Source organism: Leucoraja erinacea, chromosome 7 (assembly GCF_028641065.1).
Source record: "Leucoraja erinacea ecotype New England chromosome 7, Leri_hhj_1, whole genome shotgun sequence".
Lineage (NCBI taxonomy): Eukaryota > Metazoa > Chordata > Chondrichthyes > Rajiformes > Rajidae > Leucoraja > Leucoraja erinaceus.
In genome coordinates, this window is record NC_073383.1 from 41,595,558 (window position 1) to 41,619,176 (window position 23,619).

The 23,619-nt window shown below is 44.8% G+C and overlaps 1 protein-coding gene across 2 annotated transcripts in view; it reads left to right on the forward strand.

Moving 5' to 3' along the window:
- The window catches only part of LOC129698917 (disintegrin and metalloproteinase domain-containing protein 23-like), a 135,554-nt gene that overhangs the window by 14,592 nt on the left and 97,343 nt on the right, over nucleotides 1-23,619 (forward strand). For both annotated transcript variants that reach the window (XM_055638351.1, XM_055638352.1), the window contains exon 3: nucleotides 10,595-10,671. In XM_055638351.1, coding sequence (XP_055494326.1) covers nucleotides 10,595-10,671 — 77 coding nt within the window. The remainder of the gene's footprint in view (nucleotides 1-10,594; nucleotides 10,672-23,619) is intronic.

Here is a 23,619-nt window from a genome sequence, read left to right on the forward strand (position 1 = left end):
GCAAGAGGCCTGACCGTTAAGGCGGATGAACTTAGTGCATGGTCAGATACATGTGACTGGGATGTTGTAGCCATTATGGAAACCTGGCAATGAGAAGGATAAGACTGGCAGCTTAATGTTCCAGAGTACAGGTGCTACAGGCAAGATAGACTTGGGAGTGAAAGAGGAGGCGCGTGTTGCTTTAATGGTTAAGGAGGGCCACACAGCAGTAGTCCAAGTTGACATTACTAATGTTGTCCAGTGAGGCCATATGGGTGGAGCTGAGTGATAAAAAGGTGATGTTTAAGAAATAACCTCTTCTTCTTGTGTATGGCGAGCACAGCCTAAAGTTGTAGGACAACTTGTTCTCTTTGATCTTATTTCATTGTGCACGCCAGGTTGATTGCATTCGTCGAAACAGGGCAGACCACGTGAAGGTTGCAATCTCCCACCCCAAGAAAGAACTGCAGATGCTGGAAAAATTGAAGATAGACAAAAATGCTGGAGGAACTCAGCGGGTGAGGCAGCATTTATGGAGAGAAGGAATAAGTGAGGTTTCAGGTTGAGACCCTTCCTCAGACTGCTGTTGGGGGGGGGGGGGGTTGGAAAGATGGGCGGGAAAAAGTAAGGAAGAGGCAGTGACAGTATGTTTGTGGGAGAGCTGGGAAGGAGGAGGGGAAAGGGAGAAAGCAAGGACTATCTGAAATTAGAGGTCAATGTTCATACCGTAGGGGTGTAAACTACCTAAGCGAAACACGAGGTGCTGTTCCTCCAATTTGCACTGGGCCTCACTCTGGCAGTGGATGTGGCCCAGGACAGAATGGTCAGATTAGGAATGGGAGGGGGAGTTGAAGTACTGAGCCACTGGGAGATCAGGTTGGGTAGTGTGAACTGAGTGGAGGTGTTGGGCGAAGCGATTGCCGAGCCTGCACTTGGTCTCGCCGATGTAGAGAAGTTAAGAAGGTGATGATCATCTTGTTGGGATTGTACTATAGGCCCCCAAATAGTCAACAGTAATTAGAAGACAAATATGCCAGGAAATTGTAGGAAACAAAGACCAATACCTTTGTCATTGTTGGGAATTTTAACTTTCTCAATATAGGCTGGGACTGTCATGGTGCCAAGTGCTTAGACAGGATGGAATTTGTCAAATGTATTCAGGAAAGTTTCATAGGAAAGAATTGCAGATGCTGGTTTAAATCGAAGGTAGATACAAAATGCTGGAGTAACTCAGTGGGACAGGCAGCATCTGAAGAAGGGTCTCGACCCGAAACGTCACCCATTCCTTCATTCCAGAGATGTTGCCTGAGTTACTCCAGCATTTTGTATCTACTTTCAGGAATGTTTCCTCAGGCAATATGTAGAGGGCTCTACAAGGGAGAGGGAAAAGCTAGAATCTAGGGTTGGGGAATCTAGAACCAGAGGACATAGATTTAAGGTGAGAGGGGAAAGATTTAATAGGAACCTAGGTGCAACGTTTTCCATACAGAAGGTGGTAGATGTATGGAACGAGCTGCCAGAGGAGATAGTTGAGCAGGTACTATAACAACATTTAGGACATTTGTACTGGTACGGTACATGGACAGGAAATATTTAGGGAGATATGGGCCAAATATGGGCAGGTGGGACAAGCATAGATGGAGCACCTAGGTTGGCATGGGCAAGTTGGGCTGAAGGGCCTGTTTCCATGCTGTATAACTCTGTGACTATTGCCAGCATCTTGCAGTTTTAAAAATCATTTTGCAGTATTATTTCAGATCTCTGGATTAGCAAAATTAATTCAAGAGATGATTAGTAACCTGAAATCGAGAATACGTGCATTAGATTGAGACTCTGATGAAGGCATGTTGGTGGAAAAGTGTGTTTTTATCTTTCTAGATCAGAGCCACTCTTCTAAATATTGGTAAATGATCCAAGATACTCCTCAGAAACTGACAAATTGGGATAACAGGCAGGAGGAGGATCTAGTTTGAGGAGTGGTGTGTATGAGGGAGAGTGACGTTTGAGCAACTGAATTGTATAACTTGAAGTTTGCATAGTTGAAGGCTGCAAATGGTTGGTAAAGGAACTGTGTTCCATGCATTCTCTGGGGGAAATTGGCCCACTCCAAATCGTCCATAAATCTTTTACCCTTTGCACTAATTTTACATCCTCTAGTCCTGTATTTTCTGGTTTGTGCCTGAAATATCTCGGATATTAATTGAATTCTTTATCTCTATAACAAAAAGTGAGTGCCTAGATTTGTAAATGCAATTGGTTGTTGTTGGTCATGTGGCTGGAGAAATGAAGGGAGATGTTTGAGTAAGAGGATGTAACCAAGTAAAATCATTGATGAGCATGCCACTCCAGACCCAATGATGGAAGGAAAGGAAGGGAATAATTCAGCGGGTCAGGATCTCTGGAGAACATGGATAGGTGAAATTGGGACCTTTTCTCAGACCGATTCAGTTGACTGAGTTATTCCAGCACTTTGTGTAATTTCATTTCAAAACTAGGCGCCGATGCCGCCTAGTCTGCACCTGCGGGCCTCTCTTCACCAGTTCTCACGACTTGTTGTGGCTCACGTGTAGCCCCGAGAGGGCGCACTTTCTACTGGCCGCTGCCATCTTCCCTCCCTCTCAACTGCTGTTGCTTCCAAGGTGGAGTATGTCGGAGACTCCGGGGGAGAAGGATGAGGTGGCGGTAGGGGGAGGAGGGAGCAGGGTGAGGAGGGAGGGGTGGGAGGAGGCAAAGCCACTGCCCACAGCAAGATGCAGCTTTTTAACACAAAGGGTGGTGGGTGTTTGGAACAAGCTGCTAGTGGAGGTAATTGAGGCTGGGAATATCCCAACGTTTCAGTTAGACAGTTACATGGATAGGACAGGTTTGGAGGGATGTGGACAACATTTGAGCAGGTGGGACTAGTATAGCTGGGACATGTTGGCCGGTGTGGGCAAATTGGGCTGAAAGGCCTGTTTTCACACTTTACTACTCTATGACTCAGCAGCAGGTGAAAGTGAGGGAAGTCCATGGTGACCGAGTGCATTGAGTATAGAAGTTGGGATGTAATGTTAAAATTGTACAAGGCATTGGTGAGACCAAATCTGGAGTATGGTGTACAATTTTGGTTGCCAAATTATAGGAAAGATGTCAACAAAATAGAGAGAGTACAGAGGAGATTTACTAGAATGTTGCCTGGGTTTCAGCACCTAAGTTACAGAGGAAGATTGATCAAGATATGCCTTTATTCTTTGGAGCACAGTAGGTTAAGGGGGGACTTGATAGAGGTCTTTAAAATTATGAGAGGGATAGACAGAGTTGACGTGGATAAGCTTTTTCCATTGAGAGTAGGGAAGATTCAAACACGAGGACATGATTTGAGAAAAGGGACAAAAGTTTAGGGGTAACATGAGGGGGAACTTCTTTACTCAGAGAGTGGTAGCTGTGTGGAATGAGCTTCCAGTGGAAGTGGTGGAGGCAGGTTCGATTTTATCATTTAAAAATAAATTGGATAGGTATATGGACAGGAAAGGAATGGAGGGTTATGGTCTGAATGCAGGTAGATGGGACTAGGTGAGAGTAAGTGTTCGGCATGGACTAGAAGGGCCTAGATGGCCTGTTTCCGTGCTGTAATTGTTATATGGTTATATGGTTATATTCTGTCCGTGACTGCGGCCCGATGAAAGCATTGTCCCCAGGAGCTACAACGTGAGCCGCAACAACATCTGTGTCACTGGACCATGCAGTGAGCTCTAAACGGCTGGGGAGATTGTGGGAGGTGGAGATGGGTCAGCAGGTCATTCCATTCACATTTGGCTTACACTTTATTTGTTTTAATTAAGTTTCCAGCACTCTCTGGTGGTTTAGAGACACGAGAGGGGTGTCATTAGTGGGCATGGGGTGTATTGTTGTTTCATTGACGTGTGATCTCTATTGGTCTGGAAAAACGGATAATCCAGAAAGGCTCTGGAACCGAGGGTGCCAGAACATCGATGTTCTACCTGTATTCCTTTTAACCCACTGCTTTTGTTGAAACAACTGTCTTGTTCCTTACAGGAACTCCTGCTCACTGCCAGCAGGTGGTGACCTGAGTGTTAGCATTAATTGGCACAGGAAAGCTCCATTAGCATTGCCCTGCACTTGCCCCCGTAAGATTAAGGTGTGTTTTATGCACATGCTTTACATTGATATACTTAGATCAGGTTCAATAAATGGTGACCTCCAGGTGGAGTTTAAGTGGATGACATCGTCATGACTGAAATTAAACCCATATTTTGTCAGCAAATGATTACACTTACGAACCTTTAACGGAAATTCAGATGACTACACTGTAAAAGGCCATTAGCTAGCAAGCCTGAGAATTAGCAAGCAAAGGTTTTTTGTTAATGGTTGCGAGAAATCACGATGAACTCTGACAACTTTGTTTTGAGATACAGTTGGTCACAACTGTGTGAGCAAACCCTACCACACTGTATCATAATCAGTACCTTTCTCGAAGTTTCAAGAGGTTATTGATCATATGGTGGTGCAGCAGGTAGATCTTCTGTCTCGCAGTGTCGGAGATGCAGGTTCGATCACAACATTCAGTGCTATATATGTGGAGTTTACATAGTCTCCCTGTGAGCACATTGTCAATCAAACAGTATTGCTGATTTGGTCCGTGTCTGGTTTTGCTGCTGACATGGTCCATAATCGGTCATGTTTCTACACTACCACCTGGTGGAATGCGGGCAGCCATGTTGGTTAGTTCAACTTACGATGGAGCCTACAGTACTCATTTTGATTGTCTGTATATATTTCTACTGAAATTACTTGTTATGATATATAATGACTCTGTATCATAGCACTTTGCACACACATGATTTTCCTTCCACATCTCAAAGACGTGTATGTAGGTTAATTAGCCCCTGTAATTTATCCTTGGGGTTGGTAGATAACAAAATACTCAAATGGGAGTTGAGAGAGCTAAACTTAAGGTTACAAGGAAATGGAGAGGGGGCAATGGGACTGATGGAATGTTCTAATGGTAGCCCGCATGTACCTGAGGGGCAAAAAGGTGTTATAAGATCTGCCTTCTAACTTTGTTTTCTATATAATCCTGAAGGTTTGAACAAATCCCTAGACTTGTTTTGGCCAGTGAAGTAATTTTGAAGGATACCCCCACTCAGTAAAGTAAGTTCAGCAATCTCATTGAACATGGATCGGAGGACATTCTGTTTGAAGAAGGATATCGACCCGAAATGTCACCTATCCATGTTCCCCAGAGGTGATGCCTGACCTGCTGAGTTACATCAGCATGAGGGACCTTCCTAGTTGCACGTGCAGTGTTTTTCCTCTTTACTTGGGTCAGCTATCATGATCTTTTATCAGTCATTTTGCCGATTCCACTAAAACTCCGATAATCGGGTACTTCTCAGACTTTAATGCTGAAATAGCAGATTTTCCAGACTCTGGAAAATGAACCAAAATGTCACATGTGACCAGATGGCATCACATAAAGGAATACATTAAAAAGTGCTTGTAAGAGATTAATCTTATTCATTGCCTTATTCCTACCTACAGAAATTTCATGCATGTCTGCTAAATATATGAACATTCTAGCTTTTTAAAATTCACAGTTTGTAAGATAAAACTGAGTTATGAAAAAAATGCTTCCGTGTGAGGTCACACACGTGGCCAGTCATATTTGACCTCTGACCCTAAATAAACATTGTCAGCATAACATAAAAATCTTACTTGATAAACTTTAAAACAAATATGAATTGTATGTACAGTACAAAACAATATACCTGTAATGCTTTCAGAATTAAAGAGATGTATTCCACAGTTTTTCATATTTTTGGTCACACACGTGATTAAGAATGGGCCATTGTAATTTCACTATCTTTCCAGGCGAAATACTACTATAATAAAGTTTCCTGTCACCCCAGTGAGTTTAAAGGAAGCCTGAAACATACGGCACTCCGTAGCCAAGATCCAACTCATGTTCCTGACCCTAATGCGAGTCCGTTGGGGCTCTCAATCCCGCGGACCCTTTGGAGGGGAGACCGCTTTTCGGGCTCCTGCAACGGCGAATTCTCCCCTTTGTTGCGGGTTGAAGAGCTCCTGGAGCGGGGCCTACCTAATCTCAACCCTCTTCTTGGTGGCTCAAATTCTGGACTAATGAGCGAGCTAAGTGCCCAGATGCCAGAATTTCCGATGAAATTTATGTCGGATTATTGGAATTTTGTGCAAAATATCTCTGTTTTTGGTAGCGCCATCTTTCCATGGGTCACCATGTGTACTTAGAGCTGGATTTGAACTCAGTTGTGTTTAAAAAAAAAAATTTAATACAGTAAATTACAGTAATACACATCACATATATCTTATTCATTTTTCGAGCTTTAAAAAAGGTAGAAATAAAAGAAGTAAGGAAAGTGAGCAAGAGTCGTGAAGGTGCAGGAAAGTGTTGGGAAAAGAAAGCCCCTTAGAGAAGAAGTTAGAGGAGGAAGTAAAGAAAGGAAATAGACCCTAGAAAGAAAAGAAAAAAAGGAGAAACAATCGCTCTATTATAACACAAAACTCCGCAAAAAAGGATATACCAACCGTGTTTTTTTTTTTTACCCCCCGTTACCAGATCCTGGTACCATTTATTTTTTAAATTACTATTGCACCTTATGCTTGTAATAGTTGCATAAATGCAGACCACGTCTTTTGGAAGTGGTCTGCTTTGCCTGCTAGGAGGAGACTCAGTTGTGTTTAAGATGTTATTCTTTCATCTGGGGATGACCAGGGTCCTTCAGGAAGGTTTACACAATCCCTCGGCAAGCATTGTTAAAAAAACAAAATGATCATGGTATTGTTCCAGTGGTGGGATCTTTCTATGTGCTGCCCAGTGCTATATAAACACGTTATTTTGCAACCCCTTCCACCACAAAATAAAAAGGCAATGTGTATATGTAACTCCTGACCAAAAACCACCAGGTGGCGCCCGCAATGGCCGCCTCGCCAACAGTCTGTCTTGTCCTTTTCCTTCTTTATTGTTTTTTAGTATGTGCTAAATGTATGTTTCAGTGCTCTATAGTTTGTTTTGTGGGGTGGGGGGGGGCTGGGGCAAACTTTTTAAAATCTTACTTTGACGGAGATGCAATTTTTTCCTTATTGTATCTCCGTCCGCACTGCAGCCAAATGTGGAGCTGGCGGCCTCTGCTGGGGACCGACTTCGGGGAATTCCAACCACGGGAGACTGTGGACCTAACATTGCGGAGCTGGCGATTCCTTTGCCAGGGATCGACCTTAGAAGCTCCAACTGTTTGAGCCTGCAGACTTAACATCATGGAAGTCATGGTCCCTGGTTAGGGACTGACTTCAGGAGCTCCAAGTCGCAGGAGCTTCGACCGCCCCAACGCAGGAGCTTCGATCGCTGGCTGCAGGAGCTTTGATCACTGCGCCTGCGAATGGTTCGACCACGGGAGACTTTATTGCCTTCCATCACAGTGGGGAATGTGGGGAATCCTCTGTGGTGGATGTTTATGTTAACTTTTATGTAGTTGCGTGTCTTGTTGCATTTTTTAGTAAGGCTATATGGTAATTGAGTTTCACTGTACTTTAATTGGTACATGTGACAACAAAATGACGTTGAAACCTTGAAAACCTTCTGACTGCCAGTTGAGCTTGTTGCCCATTGATTATTGCTTCTTCCAACAGCTGCATTCACTTTTAAGGTTGGCTGGGTTTATCGCACAATTGATTGGTTACCAAGCGGCACATTTGGATGGCACAGTAGTGCAGCTGGATGGCACTTTTAAACAGATGGTAAAGCTGCTGCTTCACAGATCCAAAGACCCTGGTTCAATGTGGAATTGATTTATTACTGTTACATATGCAGAGATACAGTGAAAAACATTGTTTTTGCATGCTATCCATGCAATTCATACCATGCACGATTATGTAGAAATAAGGAACTGCGGACGCTGGCTTACAAAAAAGGAACAGATGTAGGTTTACTCCAACTACATTCCTTCCTCTGGCTTCACAATTTATAACTCTTCAATTATTTTATCTCATATCTTTTGTTTTTTCATCCCTGGCCTTCTACCTATTTAAAAAAAAACCCTTGCCGTGTTCACCTATGTATGTGACCAATAAAATAACCTTTGAAATAACCTTTGAACCTATTATCTTTAAAGCTTTGTCCTGCCCCTCCTTCCAACTTCCTTTACTCCCCCACCCCCCCTCCACCCAAAATCAGTCCTAAAGATGGGTCCAGACCTGAAAAATCACCTATCCATGTTCTCTGGGGATGCTGCCTGACCTGCTGAGTTACTCTAGCACTTTGCATCGATACATGATGACATCAGGTCATACAAAAGAGAAAACAAACAAGAGTACAGAATATAGTGTTAGTGCAGCTTAAAAAAAAACAGGAGCAAGGGCCACAACGAGGCAGATTAATAGATTGGAAATGCATCCTTAGCATATGAGAATTCTGTTCGGGAGTCTGATAACAGAAGGGAAGAAGCTGTTATCGAATCTGATGATGTGTGCTTTCAAGCTTTTATATCTTCTGCTCCATGGAAGAAGAGAGGATGATAGTGTGAATGTGGGTGTGAGTGATTATGCTGCTTTTAATAAGTTGAACTTGTTTACGTGCACAACTCTGCAATTCCTTGCTGTCTTCGGCTGGGCAGTTTTCATTTTGGTCTGCGATGCATCCAGATACGATACTTTCTGTGGTACCAGGGTAGATGAGAGTTGATGGAGACATCAAATTTCATTAGTCTTCTGAGGAAGTTGAGGTGTTGGTATGCTTTCTTAGCTATGTGGTGATTGGATCAGGACGCATTGTTGGTGCCTATTTATTCCCAGAGATGTGGATATGGGGGTTTGGATATGAGGATTGTGAGACAGGATGGGCCAAACCTGTGTTGTGTGTGTGCTTTGTTCATAGCAGGAAGCATGTCAGGAAGGGCATCATAATGGTCGCCTGCAAGATTCAAGGGAAGGGATCAGAAACTGGCAACACACCTCTTTTCACTTAATATGGATTGTAAGATTCAGCATGAGGCCATCACCACCTGAGCCAAGTCTGCTCTGGGAGAAATGATCAACTCACACCAGAGCCCTGATAGCCTTGCACTGCTCAAGGACATGGTTGTTACACATGGAATGTGGAGGAGTTTGGGGGGCTTGGGATAGACACTTCCCTGGAGACCATTGATAAGTGACGTTTCAGGTTGGGACCCTTCTTCAGACATGTTCTCCAGGGATGCTGCCTGATCAGCCGTCCCTGCATTTGGCAGGATAAGGCACACGTACCCCCAGAAATAACATCTGCAGACCTCCAGAGAAAGAGGGGAAATTGAGAATATTCTGGTTATGTAAGGAATTGTAGTGTAAAATATTTTATTAAGTAAAAGATTAGCTTGACTTTTTTGGGTTCTGAATAAACTGAAGTTTTATAATTCTGTTAGAGGAACTAACAGCTCATATTAGAGGAACTATGGGGATCAGGAAGCTAGAAGCCTGCATACCAAGCTTTTCTGATAGTGCTTCCTGTTATGCCCAGGGAAAAGACAATTAACAATCGTGGGAGAGGATGTGTTTTATGTGGATTCGGGAATTTCTGTAAACAGAAATCTTCTGTGGTGTTACTGATAATGATTCTTTGTTTAAGAATAAATTGTAAATGTTGGCCTTTTGACTAAGTTCCTGTTGTTTAGGGGTTTTGTCACTAAAGTTTGTGATTGATTTAACCACAGTATGACAACTATATTGTATTGTGACAAGTATGCTTTGAATGGGTTCAGGCTGATTGATTTGAGTATTGCGTTGAATGTCATTGCTGCAACTCTGTATAAGCATGTGACCATGTTTCCAAAACACTATAAAAGATCCTGTATGTCTTTGTTCATTAGAGTGGTGGCTCAGGAGAGTCAAGTGTCTGTTTGATTCTGTATCCCTGACACTCTCGCCGGCTGATGATCAGTAAAGCTTGAGTTGGTTTACATAACCCATTGCGTGTTGTCTGTTTTTAAGAAGTGAACCTTAACAAAATGTCCCAAACATAATGGCTGCATCAAGGTACATACAGGCACAAGATATGCAAGCACTAAGTATCACTGTGCTGAAATTCTGGCCATCTCCCCTGTTGCAAAAGGCAGAATGTTTCATTTGGGCCATTCCATATCGCGTGTCCTTCTTAGAACACATTATCCCACAAGGGGAACTTTTCATCACAAATCAATCGGGCAGTGGTCTGAAGCAAATGTGATCGGAGGCTCTCAGGATAAAGAGATGGTGGACTCAAGGGGGTAGTTCCCTGAAAGACTTTCATTACCAGAACTTCCAATCAGGTGCACGACCCGGGTGCTGAGAAAGGCCATTTTCATCGGACAGTTGGTGTCTGGTCAGGAGATTGGTTATGCTGCTCTCATTCAGGATGTGCTGGGAATGAAACTTACTCTTCTCTTGGATATACCCTTCCTAGGAATGTTCTAATGTCAAGTAATGGTATTAACAGAAAACATTTACATGAATATGCTATGGTATAATGGATTTTTAAAGATTAAAGCAGACTATCATATAAAAAAAGTGATGGTCGAGGCCTATGTTAGTAAGATTATTGTTAACATTTCTCTCTCGCTTACTTCCACAGGCTGTGCATCTTACTCATGCAAGTTTCCAGATCGAGGCCTTCGACACCACCTTTATCCTAGATATTACACTGAACCAGTGAGTACCAACTTCCCTGTGCACACAGAGACATGGATTGTAATTGGTTTACTTGAGCATTTGAATAATCTATTGATAGTGTAAGTTCATAAGTCATAGGAGCAGAGTTAAGGGCCTGTCACTTTCCTGAGTTATATACAAATTCTCACGAGTTATTCACGAATTCTCCCGAGTTTTCAAACTCGCAGAATGTTCGTAATAAGTCCGTAGGAGGCCATTGGAGTCCGTGGATATATCGTAGCGACTCGTTATGCCAGCCGTAAGTACTCGGGGTTATTTTTTTACTCGTGGACATTTTTTATCAGGCTGGAAAAAACGTCCCGACTTACCTGATGCCCCGAGTACCTACGGCTGGCATGAGTCGCTACGATATATCCACAGACTCCTACGACTTCCTACGGACTCGTTATGAACAGTCTGCGAGTTTGAAAACTTGGGAGAATTTGTGAATAACTCGGGAGGATTTGTGAATAACTCGGGAAAGTGGGACAGGCCCTTTACACCATTCAGCTCTACTGCTATTTGTTCATGGCTGATCTATCTTTCCCTCTTTCTCTCTCCACCCCATTTTCATGTCTAGTCCAGTCAAAGTAGTACATTCACCCACCACTAATTGCAATTTATTTTACTGCAGTGAATTACAATATGATCCCCTAAACACCATACTAAAAGTCTGGAAAAATCCTAGTATGGGAAAGTGGTATAATTTGCATAATATGCAAATTTGCACAATATGCAAATTAACTCCACCATTAGAGAAAATTCATAATTTCCAGTGTCATTTGTAATATAAGCAGCAATTCAAGTATCCAAAACCATGTTTTCATGATCTGTGAACATTATGAACATATTCGCAGGTTAATATTGTGAGTTTAACTTGCATGATTTAGCTTTTTCAATCAGAGAAAATAAAAATTGGATATACATCATTAGACGAGTCAGCTGCCTTTATGTCACTCTTGATAAGTTTGGCAGCAACGTTTATTATTCGTATCTTCTCCATATCAGGGACCTCTTTCTTTCTGCTCCTGGTAAAAGTCATGGAGAACATTTACTGCTGTTCGCCTAAAAGTTACAACATTTGGCTTCCCATTCAGCTCGGTGATAATGATGTTGTCACTGAAATGTTCCACCAGCTTATTTTTCATATGTATGAAGCCATAAGCTGCAACCTCTGAACCTTTAATACAGGTCTCCATTTTCTCAATTAATTCTGTTATTGTAATTTGTTCATCATCATTTTCCTCCAGGTACTTTGCAACCAACAGGAATGCTTAATGTCTTTCTACTTCTTTCGGTCTCCCAAGCCTTTGTTTCTTTGCAACATTACCTAGTTTAGAAGAATGTTGCTGAGGAATTTTTTCCAGTCCTGAAATTTACGTTACGGCTTTGAAGGTACATTGCATCAATTGCAATCAGATCCTGAGCATATGCAATTCTGCCTGCAACTAGCATAGACCATTCATCTTTCCTTTCTTCACATGAATGTAAGACAGTATTTTGTAATTATGTAGTTCTCACTGAATAGATATCCATCCCATCATGCTTTTGCTCATTAAGGAGCTGGTTTACCGCAAAATAAGCAGTGCTTGTCGAAACGGAATGTTGGAGTTTCTGACCGAAGGACATATGGTGAGCGCTGGTCTTCATCAGTTACTTTTTCCTGTGCCTTTGCAATTGTCTGTGGATGAGTGAAAACCCGTCTGCATTGTGTGTGCACTCGCTGACCTTTATGAGTTCTTATACTACTTCCTTGCTGCTCACTGGCCTTGTTGATACTCTCGCTCCCTTTTTCTCGTCGTATTACAGTATCCTGGCCATGTTCTTGCAGAAAACACACTCAGCCATGGCTGTCTGTTGTTCATTTGAAAATAGAGACAATACTCATGAGTTAAGGTTAGGGTTCAATCGGGTAATTACCCTTTCTTAAATACACAATATTCAGATTCCCTTCATACACCTACAAAGCAGAGTACTTTGTGTTCAAGAAGGAACTGCAGATGCTGGAAGATCGAAGGTACACAAAAATGCTGGAGAAACTCAGCGGGTGCAGCAGCATCTATGGAGCGAAGGAAGTAGGCGACGTTTCGGGCCGAAACCCTTCTTCAGACTGATGGGGGGTGGGGGGGGGAGAAGGAAGGAAAAAGGGAGGAGGAGGAGCCCGAGGGTGGGGGGATGGGAGGAGACAGCTCGAGGGTTAAGGAAGGGGAGGAGACAGCAAGGGCTAGCAAAACTGGGAGAATTCAACGTTCATGCCATCCGGACGCAAGCAACCCAGGCGGAATATGAGGTGCTGTTCCTCCAATTTACGGTGTTGCTCACTCTGGCAATGGAGGAGACCCAGGACAGAGAGGTCGGATTGGGAATGGGAGGGGGAGTTGAAGTGCTGAGCCACCGGGAGTTCAGGTAGGTTATTGCGGACTGAGCGGAGGTGTTCGGCGAAACGATCACCCAACCTCTGCTTAGTCTCCCTGATGTAAATCAGCTGACATCTAGAGCAGCGGATGCAGTAGATGAGATTGGAGGAGATACAGGTGAACCTTTGTCGCACCTGGAACGACTGTTTGAGTTCTTGAATGGAGTCGAGGGGGGAGGTGAAGGAACAGGTGTTGCATTTCTTGCGGTTGCAACGGAAAGTGCCCGGGGAGCGGGTGGTACGGGAGGGAAGGGAAGAATTGACAAGGGAGTTGCGGAGGGAGCGGTCTTTGCGGAAGGCAGACATAGGGGGAGATGGGAAGATGTGGCGAGTGGTAGGGTCACGTTGGAGATGGCGGAAATGGCGGAGGATTATTTGTTGTATTTGCCGGCTGGTGGGGTGAAAGGTGAGGACTAGGGGGACACTGCCCTTGTTGCGAGTGCGGGGATGGGGAGAGAGAGCAGTGTTGCGGGGTGTGGATGAGACCCTGGTGCGAGCCTCATCTATGGTGGCGGAGGGGAATCCCCGTTCCCTGAAGAACGAGGACATTTCCGATGCCCTGGTGTGGAACGTCTCATCCTGGGAGCAGATGCGGCGTAGGCAGAGGCACTTTAATGCATTTGAATGCCTAATACTATTAGCATGCTCTAATGCCTTCAAATGCTCTATAACCCTCTAGTAGTCTTCTCGAGAGGCAAAATATTTTAATAAGATTTGATGACAATTTCTTGAAGGCTATAATTATAGTGAAGATAGTTAGAATGCATTTGAAGGCTATTGAATGTTGTTTGAATGCTAGTGAAGGCTGTTTCTGGACTGAACTGTGGAGTACCACTGCTACCAGTTAGACGAGTTGCTATGTTCCTGAATTTATGAAATGAATTATGAAATATGAATTTTCTCTAATGGCAGAAGCCAATTTGCATATAATGCAAATTACACCACTTTCCCATGCTAGGATTTTTAGGACTTTTACTATGTTGTTTAGAGGACCATACTGGAATGTACTGCAATAGAATAAATTATTTTGCAATTAATGGTGGGTAACCCCCTCAAATTGGATGAAGTGGTGAAAGAAACTAAAAAAAAAACTGGAAGTCTGTCTTCTGTTACTGGGTAAATGGTTAATGCAAAGCAAAAGCAAGGTCAGGAGTGCTACCAGAATTTGAGAAAGGAATCTACTTTCCTTTCCCTGCATGTTTGTGGTTTTGCAGATGCAGCTAAATCCAAGTATCAATTACCGTCTTTGATGAATAGCTGGTTGGAACACTGAGGAACTGAAAATAATTAATCATTTTATAGTCTCTTGGGCAATGAGAGTGTGGCACCCTCAGTGATGAGCCAGTGTGTAGCTTTTAGATCGTACCGCAATCTCATCTGTCGGTGATTGGTTGCTGTGAGTGATAGGTCTATTGCTCACCTCAACTTGAAAGTTGGTATTTTCTGGTCTTTAATTATGTTCTTGGTGACAATTAAGCTACTTCATGAAATGCTTCATGGTGTCCTGAGACTCGGCAAAGTGTTTTCTAAATGCAGGTCTTTATTCCATTCCCGTATCTTTTTATCCTTCCACTTTTTGGATTTAGGCCAAACAATCGCTGGAAAATTGTTGTCTCTGCACTTTGCCTAAAGATACATACTACTTTAATAAATACTCTGTGGATTATCTTCAGTTTTCATACATTTTCCTACTATGTTCCCATTTCTGTAATAGTAAGCAGTAAATAGCATCTTTTAAGAGGCTTGGATAGATGTAAATATGCATGGTATGGAGGTATATGGAGCGCATGCCAGCAGAAGGCATTAGTTTTAGACATCATGTTCACCATTGAAATTGTGTGCCAAAGGGCTATGCTGTTCTATGTTCTATGACCCTTCTCCCCAGCAATAACCCAGTATTCTGTACGTGAGGAGGCCATAACAATCCAGGTTACAGTGGTTGAGCAGTGAGAGACCCTCTCATTCATTTTAATCTGCAACACCTACAGTGCATACTGTGTTTGTGCTGCAGTCAAATCACATCCCATTTGTTTCCTCAAAATATTGTCCTCTCAAGACTTTTCCAGATGCTGTGGGATTCCGTTATGTTCACCACTACCAGTGCAGGCAGAATGAGGAAAGTGTACAACAGCTGGTGTGAAAAGATTGATGAGTTTACAATCTCTCGATAGGTCTCAAGTGGAGTCTGGACCTAATTCTGTCAGACTGCAATTTTGGGCTATGTGTTTCGCCACCCTGGGCATCTCCCATCTATCGTATCCCCAGGAACCTTTGTTGGACTACACTTGAAATGTTGCCTCATAGTGTCTTTGTTTAACTGGTTAGCAGCCACAGTTCAGGAAGGAAGCTGTTCTTTGATTATCACTTTATCCTGCTTGACCACACAGCAGTAGAAGGGTGAAGAGAAACGCTGCTCCCCAGCTCAAGGTCTTTGAACCAACTTATAATAATAATAATCTTATTTATATAGCACATTTTTAGTCAACTTCCATTGACCCCAAAGTGCTTCACATAATTACATTACATTTACACACAGGCAAAGGTGGGTGAAGTGTCTTGCCCCAAGGACACAACGACAGTATGCACTCCAAGCGGGATTCGAACCGGCTACCTTCCGGTCGCCAGCCGAACACTTAGCCCATTGTGCCATCTGTCATCCCTATTTAGCATAACTTTAGCATAACAGAATGCTTTACCACCTAATTATGCATAGGGCAAGATTGAATTGATCCATCTGCCCATCACACCACCCACCCCCCCCACCCCAGCTCCCCATCATCCCACCTGGTTCCACCTGTCACCTATCAGTTCCTGTTTCACCCACCCTCTCCCATCTTTCTATTGGATTTCTCCCCTCCACACTCTTAGTCCTGACGCAGGGTCTCAACCTGAAACATTGACCATGCCACTACCTTCACAGGTGCTGCCTGGCCCACTGAGCTCTCCCAAAAGATTTGTTGTTTTATTTGCTCCAGATTCTGGCATCTGCAATCGCTTGTTTCTACAGATTGAACTAATTATTATGCTTTTAAAAAGGGACACACGGTATGAAAGAAAGAAATTCATCTCACTGTCTACCCCAACTGACAATCGTCCATTTATACAAATCTGACATTGATCCCATAATTTATTCTTTCACCAACTCCTCCCAGAATCTATTACTAATCTGCCCACAAGGGGCAATTTACAGCAGCCAATTAACCGATTAATGTATGTCTTTGGGATATAGAAGGGAACTAGAGCACCAGGAGGAAGTCCATTTGGTTACAGACAGAACATGAAAACTCCACATAGACAGTGCCCTAGGTCAGGATTGAACACAGGTGCCTGGCTCTGAGGCAGTGGCTCTACAAGCTGCACCACTGTAGGTTATATGAACTTGAATAATACATCCCTGAGGGAGGGGGATTGAGTTTATTTCCAGTCTTTGATCTCAATTCTCAATGTCTTCATGTATGGTAGGCTGGTGGTTTCTCTTCCTAAAATGCCTGTAAGGAAAGATGTGCATATACTGCCTTTCACAACATTTCAGAGCTCTGACAACTTGCTTGCATGTCTGCCAGTATGAGGAACCAGTTAACCAGCATTAAATAGTGACTGACAACCTGTCGTGTTGTTAGTTTACAGATTAGTGATTTCCCTGCTCCACTCCAATAAAACATGCCGTGGGATCTTTTGCACCTCCATCTCAGTTCAGTGTCTGAATCAGCACTTCTGACCTGCAGCATTCACTCGATGCTGCATTATGGGCCTGTCCCACTTAGGCGATTTTTCAGGTGACTGCCGGCGACTGTCAAGTCATAGCAGGTCGCTGAAAAACCGGCGACTGGAACGGCGACTGTCAGAGTGGAACACACACATCGCTTCCTTCATCAGCCAGCTATGCAGGCAGGGGACAGGGCAAGCGGGGGGAGCGCTGTCTTAGTGAAATTCACACGGTGCAAAGCTAATGTGATACAGACACACGCCACGATGAACAGGAAGGTTGGCGCTGTAATTAAGACGGTGAAAGCACAGTGTACGGGTAGGGTCACTTAAGTCCTTTAAAAGAGAGGGGTAGAGGGTGGGGGGGAAAAGGGGGGAGAGGGAGAGATGCAGTGGGGAGAAGGAGTGGAGACACCTTTTTAAGAACCCAAAGATACATGGCTGTGAAGCTTGGCGGACATTAACATTACCGGTCGGATATCCTTGGTTCTGAAAACTACTGTTTACGTTTTTTTTTCGCAATGAGCCAATGAAATTCACCGGTTAGCACTGGCGATAACCTATGACAATCTTGACAACCTACGACTTCCTGGCAACCCATTACCACTGCACCTATGTCACTAAAATTCTCGCTAATCTCCATGGCGTCAAAATTCTGGTTGCCGCTAATTTTTCAATGTTGAACAATTAGCGTCGACCAGAATGAAGCCGCGACTAGTTACGAGAATGCGGGAACTACTCACCACTATGCAGGCGACACCCCGGCAATCTACGGCGAACGTGTGGTGACCTCATAGTTTCCTGTAGTTGCCTAAAAAGTTGTGTAAGTGGGACAGGCCCATTAGCACCTCCTACTAGAGTTTGCTTTCAAGAATCTGGATTGGGACTTGAACCTGTAGCTTTTTGACTTGAGGCAAATGTTGTCGGGTGATACCTGCAAGATATGTAGTGAATTGGGTTCAGATGAAGACAATGCTCTACAGAGTAAAAATGTCTGTCATTTGAAACTGTTAATCGATCTAGGCCATGGTGATATCAGTTGTTGGAAGACCGAAGATGTGCACTGATATATAATGGGTGTACATCAGCTAAATTACTCCTGCGTTAGCAGCAAGCATCTCAAGTCCTTTACAAACAGAAAGCATGACTAACCAGTGCACATTGATGACTCGGTGGAAAATGGGTGGGTGGACTTGCGTTGCGGGAGGCTCCGAATTGTTACTATCATTGAGGCAAAGATATGGAATGGAGTGGGGTTGGAGGAGTGCTCACTGGGCAGGAAGCATTGGCTTGTAGACAGGCCTCCGATCATGGCAATGGCATTAGAACATAAACAGCACCTTCTCCTTGCCTATATCACTATATTCTGTACTCTGTTTATTTTATCTTTTTGTGCTACCTGTTGTATTTGTGTATGGCATGATTGTATATTATGATTTGGCTGGATATCATTCAAAATCAAGTTTTCACTATATCTTAGCAAATGTGACAATAATAAACCAATATGGGGAGCTACAGAAAACGGACCATAGTTCATGCACTTCTGAGAAAAAATGAGGTCACACAGCAGGAAGGGGAACTCAATTATTTCAGACAATGGGTTTTTATCTAGGTTTTGAGGGATATTGTTTGTTTCTGACTTGCAGAAGAATTGGCTTACAGTTACTTCGAATGAGCAGAACCTTGCATTATCTTGGATGGCCTCTCAAGGCAACCTCAGAGTGGGTATAGTGAATGAATTGCCTCCTGGTCAATAGTGATTTCTCCAGAGCATTGATGGTGTGAGACTTGGTGATGGTAATGCCATTAGATAAAAAGATCTGATGATGAACATTCAATTATTTTCTGCACAATTCCCAAGGAATATTCACTTCCTTGAAAACATTAAGAAAAGGCTATTGATCTCTTGCTATATGCAGGTTTAATGTTTAACAAGACCAAGTGCAGACCCGTTGGGTCTGCTCCCCCAATGCAATATTCCACCACTCACCCATTCCCCCAACGCAATATTGCACCACTCGCGCATTGCCCCCAACTGTGCAGGCGCGGCATCGGCAGGCGCTGCTCCTCATTGCCAGCACTCCCTCCTCCTCCTCTTCACCCTCCCTTTCAATCCCTAGAGGGGGGGTATAGAGGGAGGGGGGTAGAGAGGGAGAGGGGTAAAGAGGGAGGAGGAGGGGGTGGAGGGGGAGGGGAGTAGAGAGGGAGTGTAGAGGGAAGGGGAGGGGGTAGAGAGGGAGGGGGCATAAGGAGGGAGTAGAGAGAGAAGAGGGAGGAGGGAGAGGGAGGGAGAGAATGGGGAGGGATGGAGGGTAGAGAGGGCGAGGGGGGTAGAGAGAGAGAGAGAGAGAGGGAGAGAGGGAGGGGGTAGAGAGGGAGAGGGGTAAGAGAGGAGGAGGAGGGGGTAGAGAGGGAGGGGGAGGGGAGTGTAGAGGGAAGGGGAGGGGGTAGAGAGGGAGGGGGGCATAAGGAGGGGGTAGAGAGAAAGAGGGAGGGGGGAGAGGGAGGGAGGGAGAGAATGGGGAGGGATGGAGGGTAGAGAGGGCGAGGGGGGTAGAGAGAGGGAGGGGGTAGAGAGGGAGGGGGATAGAGAGGGTGCGAGTGAGGGTAGATAGGGAGGGGGCGATTGAGAATGTGAGGGAGAGAAGGGGATGGAGGGTAGAGAGGGAAGGGGCGATTGAGAATGTAGACATGTCAACTACCCTCCCTACCCCCTCCTCTCCCTCAATCCCCCCCGACTCTCCCTCCACCCCCCCCCCCCCCACTCTCCCTTCTCACCTCCTCAGGATCTTTCCCCTCTCCTCCTCCCCTACCCCAATCTCTCCGACACCTCTCTATCCCTCTCCTTTTCCCTACTGCTGCCGCTGCTCCATCTCCGCGAGGCCTCACCGCCATCGCGATGACCCACCGTCGTGATACCTCACCGCCGCCACGGCCCCATCATTGCAGTCTCGATGTCTCCTTCACTGCTGCAGTCTTGATACCTCCTTGATGGCAGCGTAAAACCCCAGCCGGAGAGTCACGGGTAGAAGCCCGGGTGAAAAAAAGCGGAACATTAATTTAAATGCCTCTTGACCTCCCCTTAACGAATGCATTTCGTTGTCTCTGTACTGTACACTGACAATGACAATTAAAATTGAATCTGAATCTGAATCTAAATCTCATTGGAAGCTGGGGGCCGCCCACTCCCCCTTGGTGGCTGCCTTTGTGACATCACTGGAAGCAGGTTGAAGGAGGTTTGCCGTTTAAAAAGTTGTTTTTCGCAAATTTTAAAACGTGAAATGTAGCATGAAATGTGAAGTGAAGTAGTTTATTTTATCGACGGGGTTAATGTGATTAATAATCTGTGAAAATTTCTGCGCTAGCTCATGGCGTTTTGACGAAGGTAGGAAGACACATGCACACACACGCATACAAGCACACATACATACAAGATGAGAGTTTTATAGGTATATACTAGACCAAGTGGGACCCTGGTGGGAGTGTGAATAACTGGACACAGAATCCAGTCCAGGCCCCAAATTCATCTCCGGGATCGTCCTTTGTTCCACCGGTGGCGTCTTTTTTTCGGCAGTGCAGGGTGTGTGAATAATAGGGTGGGTGGGTGGGTGAGGGGGGGGAGGGGAGAGAGAGATGGGGGGAGAGAATGGGGAAGGGGAGGGGGAGAGAGTGGGGAATGGGAGGTGGGGAGAGAGTACGGAGTGGGAGGCGAGGGGAGGGAAGGGGGAGGGGGGAAGGGAGGGAGAGGGGGGATGAGGATGGGGGAGGGGAGGAGAGCGGGGAGGGTGAAGGGGAGACGGGGACGGGAAGGGGGTGGTGGTGGGGGGGGGTGGGTGAGGGGGGGTAGAGAGGGGGTTGGAGAAAGAGAGGAGAGAGGAAGGGGGGGGGAGAAGGGGTAGAGGGGAGGGGAGAGTGGAGAGGGAGAGAGTGGAGGGGGAGAGAGAGAGAGAAGGGGGGAGTGTGGGAAAGGCACGGGGGCGGGAGGGAGGGAGGGGAACGATCTCCCACCCCTGTCCCATTGTGATGTCATATGTAAATGAGATCCATTGTGATTGTACATCTGTGAGATGGCACTGTGACTCATGCAGCAGTTTGATTTTAGTTGGACCACGTGAAGGTTCCAATCTCCCACCCCTGTCCCATTGTGATGTCATATCATATGTAAATGAGATCCATTGTGATTGTTCATCTGTGAGATGGCATTGTGCTCATGCAGCAGTTTGATTAAAATGTTTTTTGATGTTTTGTGAAAATCTGGGGAAATAATTGACCAAATCTAGAGAGGAGTGTATTTCTGAAATCATAAGTTAAATCCCTACCGAAATATGTAAAAATCTCCGCGTTTTTGCGTCTGGTTTTTGAGGAAATACGTTTCAAAGGCAAAATCACACACACACACACACACACACACACACACACACACACACACACACACACACACACACACACACACACACACACACACACACACACACACACACACACACACACACACACACACACACACAGTTTTAAAAGTATATAGATGATAGATAGATTAATAGAGAAAGCTTAATAATTTCATCAAACACTGGTATAAACACCGGCCCTGGGAATGTTTGAGAAACTAGAAAGGAAAACCAAAAAATAGTTGACTTTAGAGTAAGAAGATACTAGCAGGAAGTGTAAAAAGAGCTTATAAGTATATTTAATGCACAATTATGCATAAATGCGTGTTAGCAGAATACACAAAGCCACAGAATTAATGGGGATTTGAAATAAAAATTTAAATAAAGAACATAATATTAAGAACGGAAAGTTACTGGAGAAATTATAGATTATGATCTGAGAAAACCTCGAGGCCTGATTGGTGAGGTTTTAGAGATTGTTGCAGACATGGTGGATGCATTGGTCTTGATTATCCATGGTCCAGCCTAATAACCAGAGATTGGAAGAGAATGATTGAACCATACCATAGAGGAGAGGACGTTTCAGGAGAGCACAGCATTGGCAGGTGTTTGACTTTTGTCAGGAGGGAGACAAATGCCAGAATCCTTCATTAGGGATATGGCGATACTGCATTAAGCACATCAGAATTGATGTGCAGCATCGACATCATTTGTGTTTGAAATATCTGTAATTTTTTCTTGAAGAGTAGATTGGGAATAATACATTTATCTTTAAAAATATTCATTAAATTGTGACAAAAACGGAGGATTTCTGGTTTTGAAGCATGGGGCGGCAGGAGAGAGTTCGGTGATTGGCTGTAAGGTAAGCAATTCGTTAATTGGTTAAGTGGCAAATTGGGCAATTTATCAGCCAATTTAAGCAAGGTTTGCTGTCGGGGAGCGCCTTGTCGAGGCAAGTGCTTTGTGAGAAATGTGTGAGTCTTTGGCTCAAGAGTCTTCGGCGAGGAGGCTGAGGAGAGGAGACTACGCAAAAAGCTGGAGAGGACGGGATGCGGTGAACACATGACGGATAAGATGAGGCAGTGTGATGCTTGCAAGATGTGGGAGGCCAGGGACACGGATGGAGTCTCTGGCTGGTCCAATTGTGGCAAGTGTGTCCAGGTTCAGCTCCTGAAGGGCCGTATTTGGGATCGTGTTGACCGCGCTGGAAAAGCTGCTGGATGACCTCAGGGACATCCGGGAAAACGAGAGTTTCCTGGACAGGACCTACAGTGAGGTTGTCATGCCAAGCATATGGGAAGAACGAAGGTGTGTGACTGAGAGAAAGGGTGGTAACTGTTGAGTACAGGAGGCCGAGGCAGCTGTGCCTAATGAAAACAGGAACGGCCTCTTGGGAGTTATCAGGGGAGACGACGCTTCCAGTCCGAGCGGTGGACACGTCGGTGGCTCCAATCCTAGAGATGGGACTCGAACGGGGAGATCGACGTCAGGCAGAGCCGTAATGGTGGGTGACCCAATTGTGCGAGGTGTGGACTGGAGATTCTGTGGCGGCAGACTAGACGCGAGGATGGTCTGTTGTCTCACTGGTGTCAGGGTTCAAGATGTCATGAACCAAATTCAGAACATCCTCAAGAGGGAAGGTGAACAGCGAACAGTAGTTGTGCACGTGGGCACAAAAAACATCGGGAAGAAGTAGGAGGTTCTGCAACATGAGTTCAGAAAGATAGGACGAAGACTGGAAAGCAGGACGTCTAGGTGGTTATCTCTGGATTGCTTCCAGTACCTTGTGCTAGTGAGGACAGGGACAGGGAGATAGGGGATCTGAATATGTGGCTGAGGGGCTGGTGCAGGGAGCAAGGATTTAGATTTATAGACCACTGCGATCTCTTCTGGGGTAGGAGTGACCTGTACAAAAGGGACGGGTTACACCTTAACTGGAGGGGGACCGACGTTCTGGCAGGCAGGTTTGCTAGGGCTGCACGTGTGGGTTTAAACTAAATAGTGTGAGGGGATTGACAAATTTGGAGTATAAAGAGTTGAAGGGGAAGTGAGTAAAGAAAAAGTTACAAAAGACTCCCGAATTATTGGGAAGGAAAGTTCGAGAAGGGATAAGAGTAAGGTCTGGGCCAATTGCGAATAGTGCGACAGGGGAGATGAATACCGAGGTCAAAGTGAATGCGCAAAGAATAAGAAATAAAGTGGACGAGCTTGAGGCTCAGTTAGAAATTGGCAAGTACAATTTTGTGGGAATAACAGTCATGGCTGCAAGAGGGCCAGGGCTGGGAACTGAATATTCAAGGGTAAACCTCCTATCGAAAAGATAGACAGGTGGGCCGAGGGGGTGGGGTAGCTCTGTTGGTGAGGAATGAATTTCAGTCACTTGCAAGGGGTGACATTGAAACAGGAGATGTGGAGTCAGTATGGATAGAACTAAGGAAT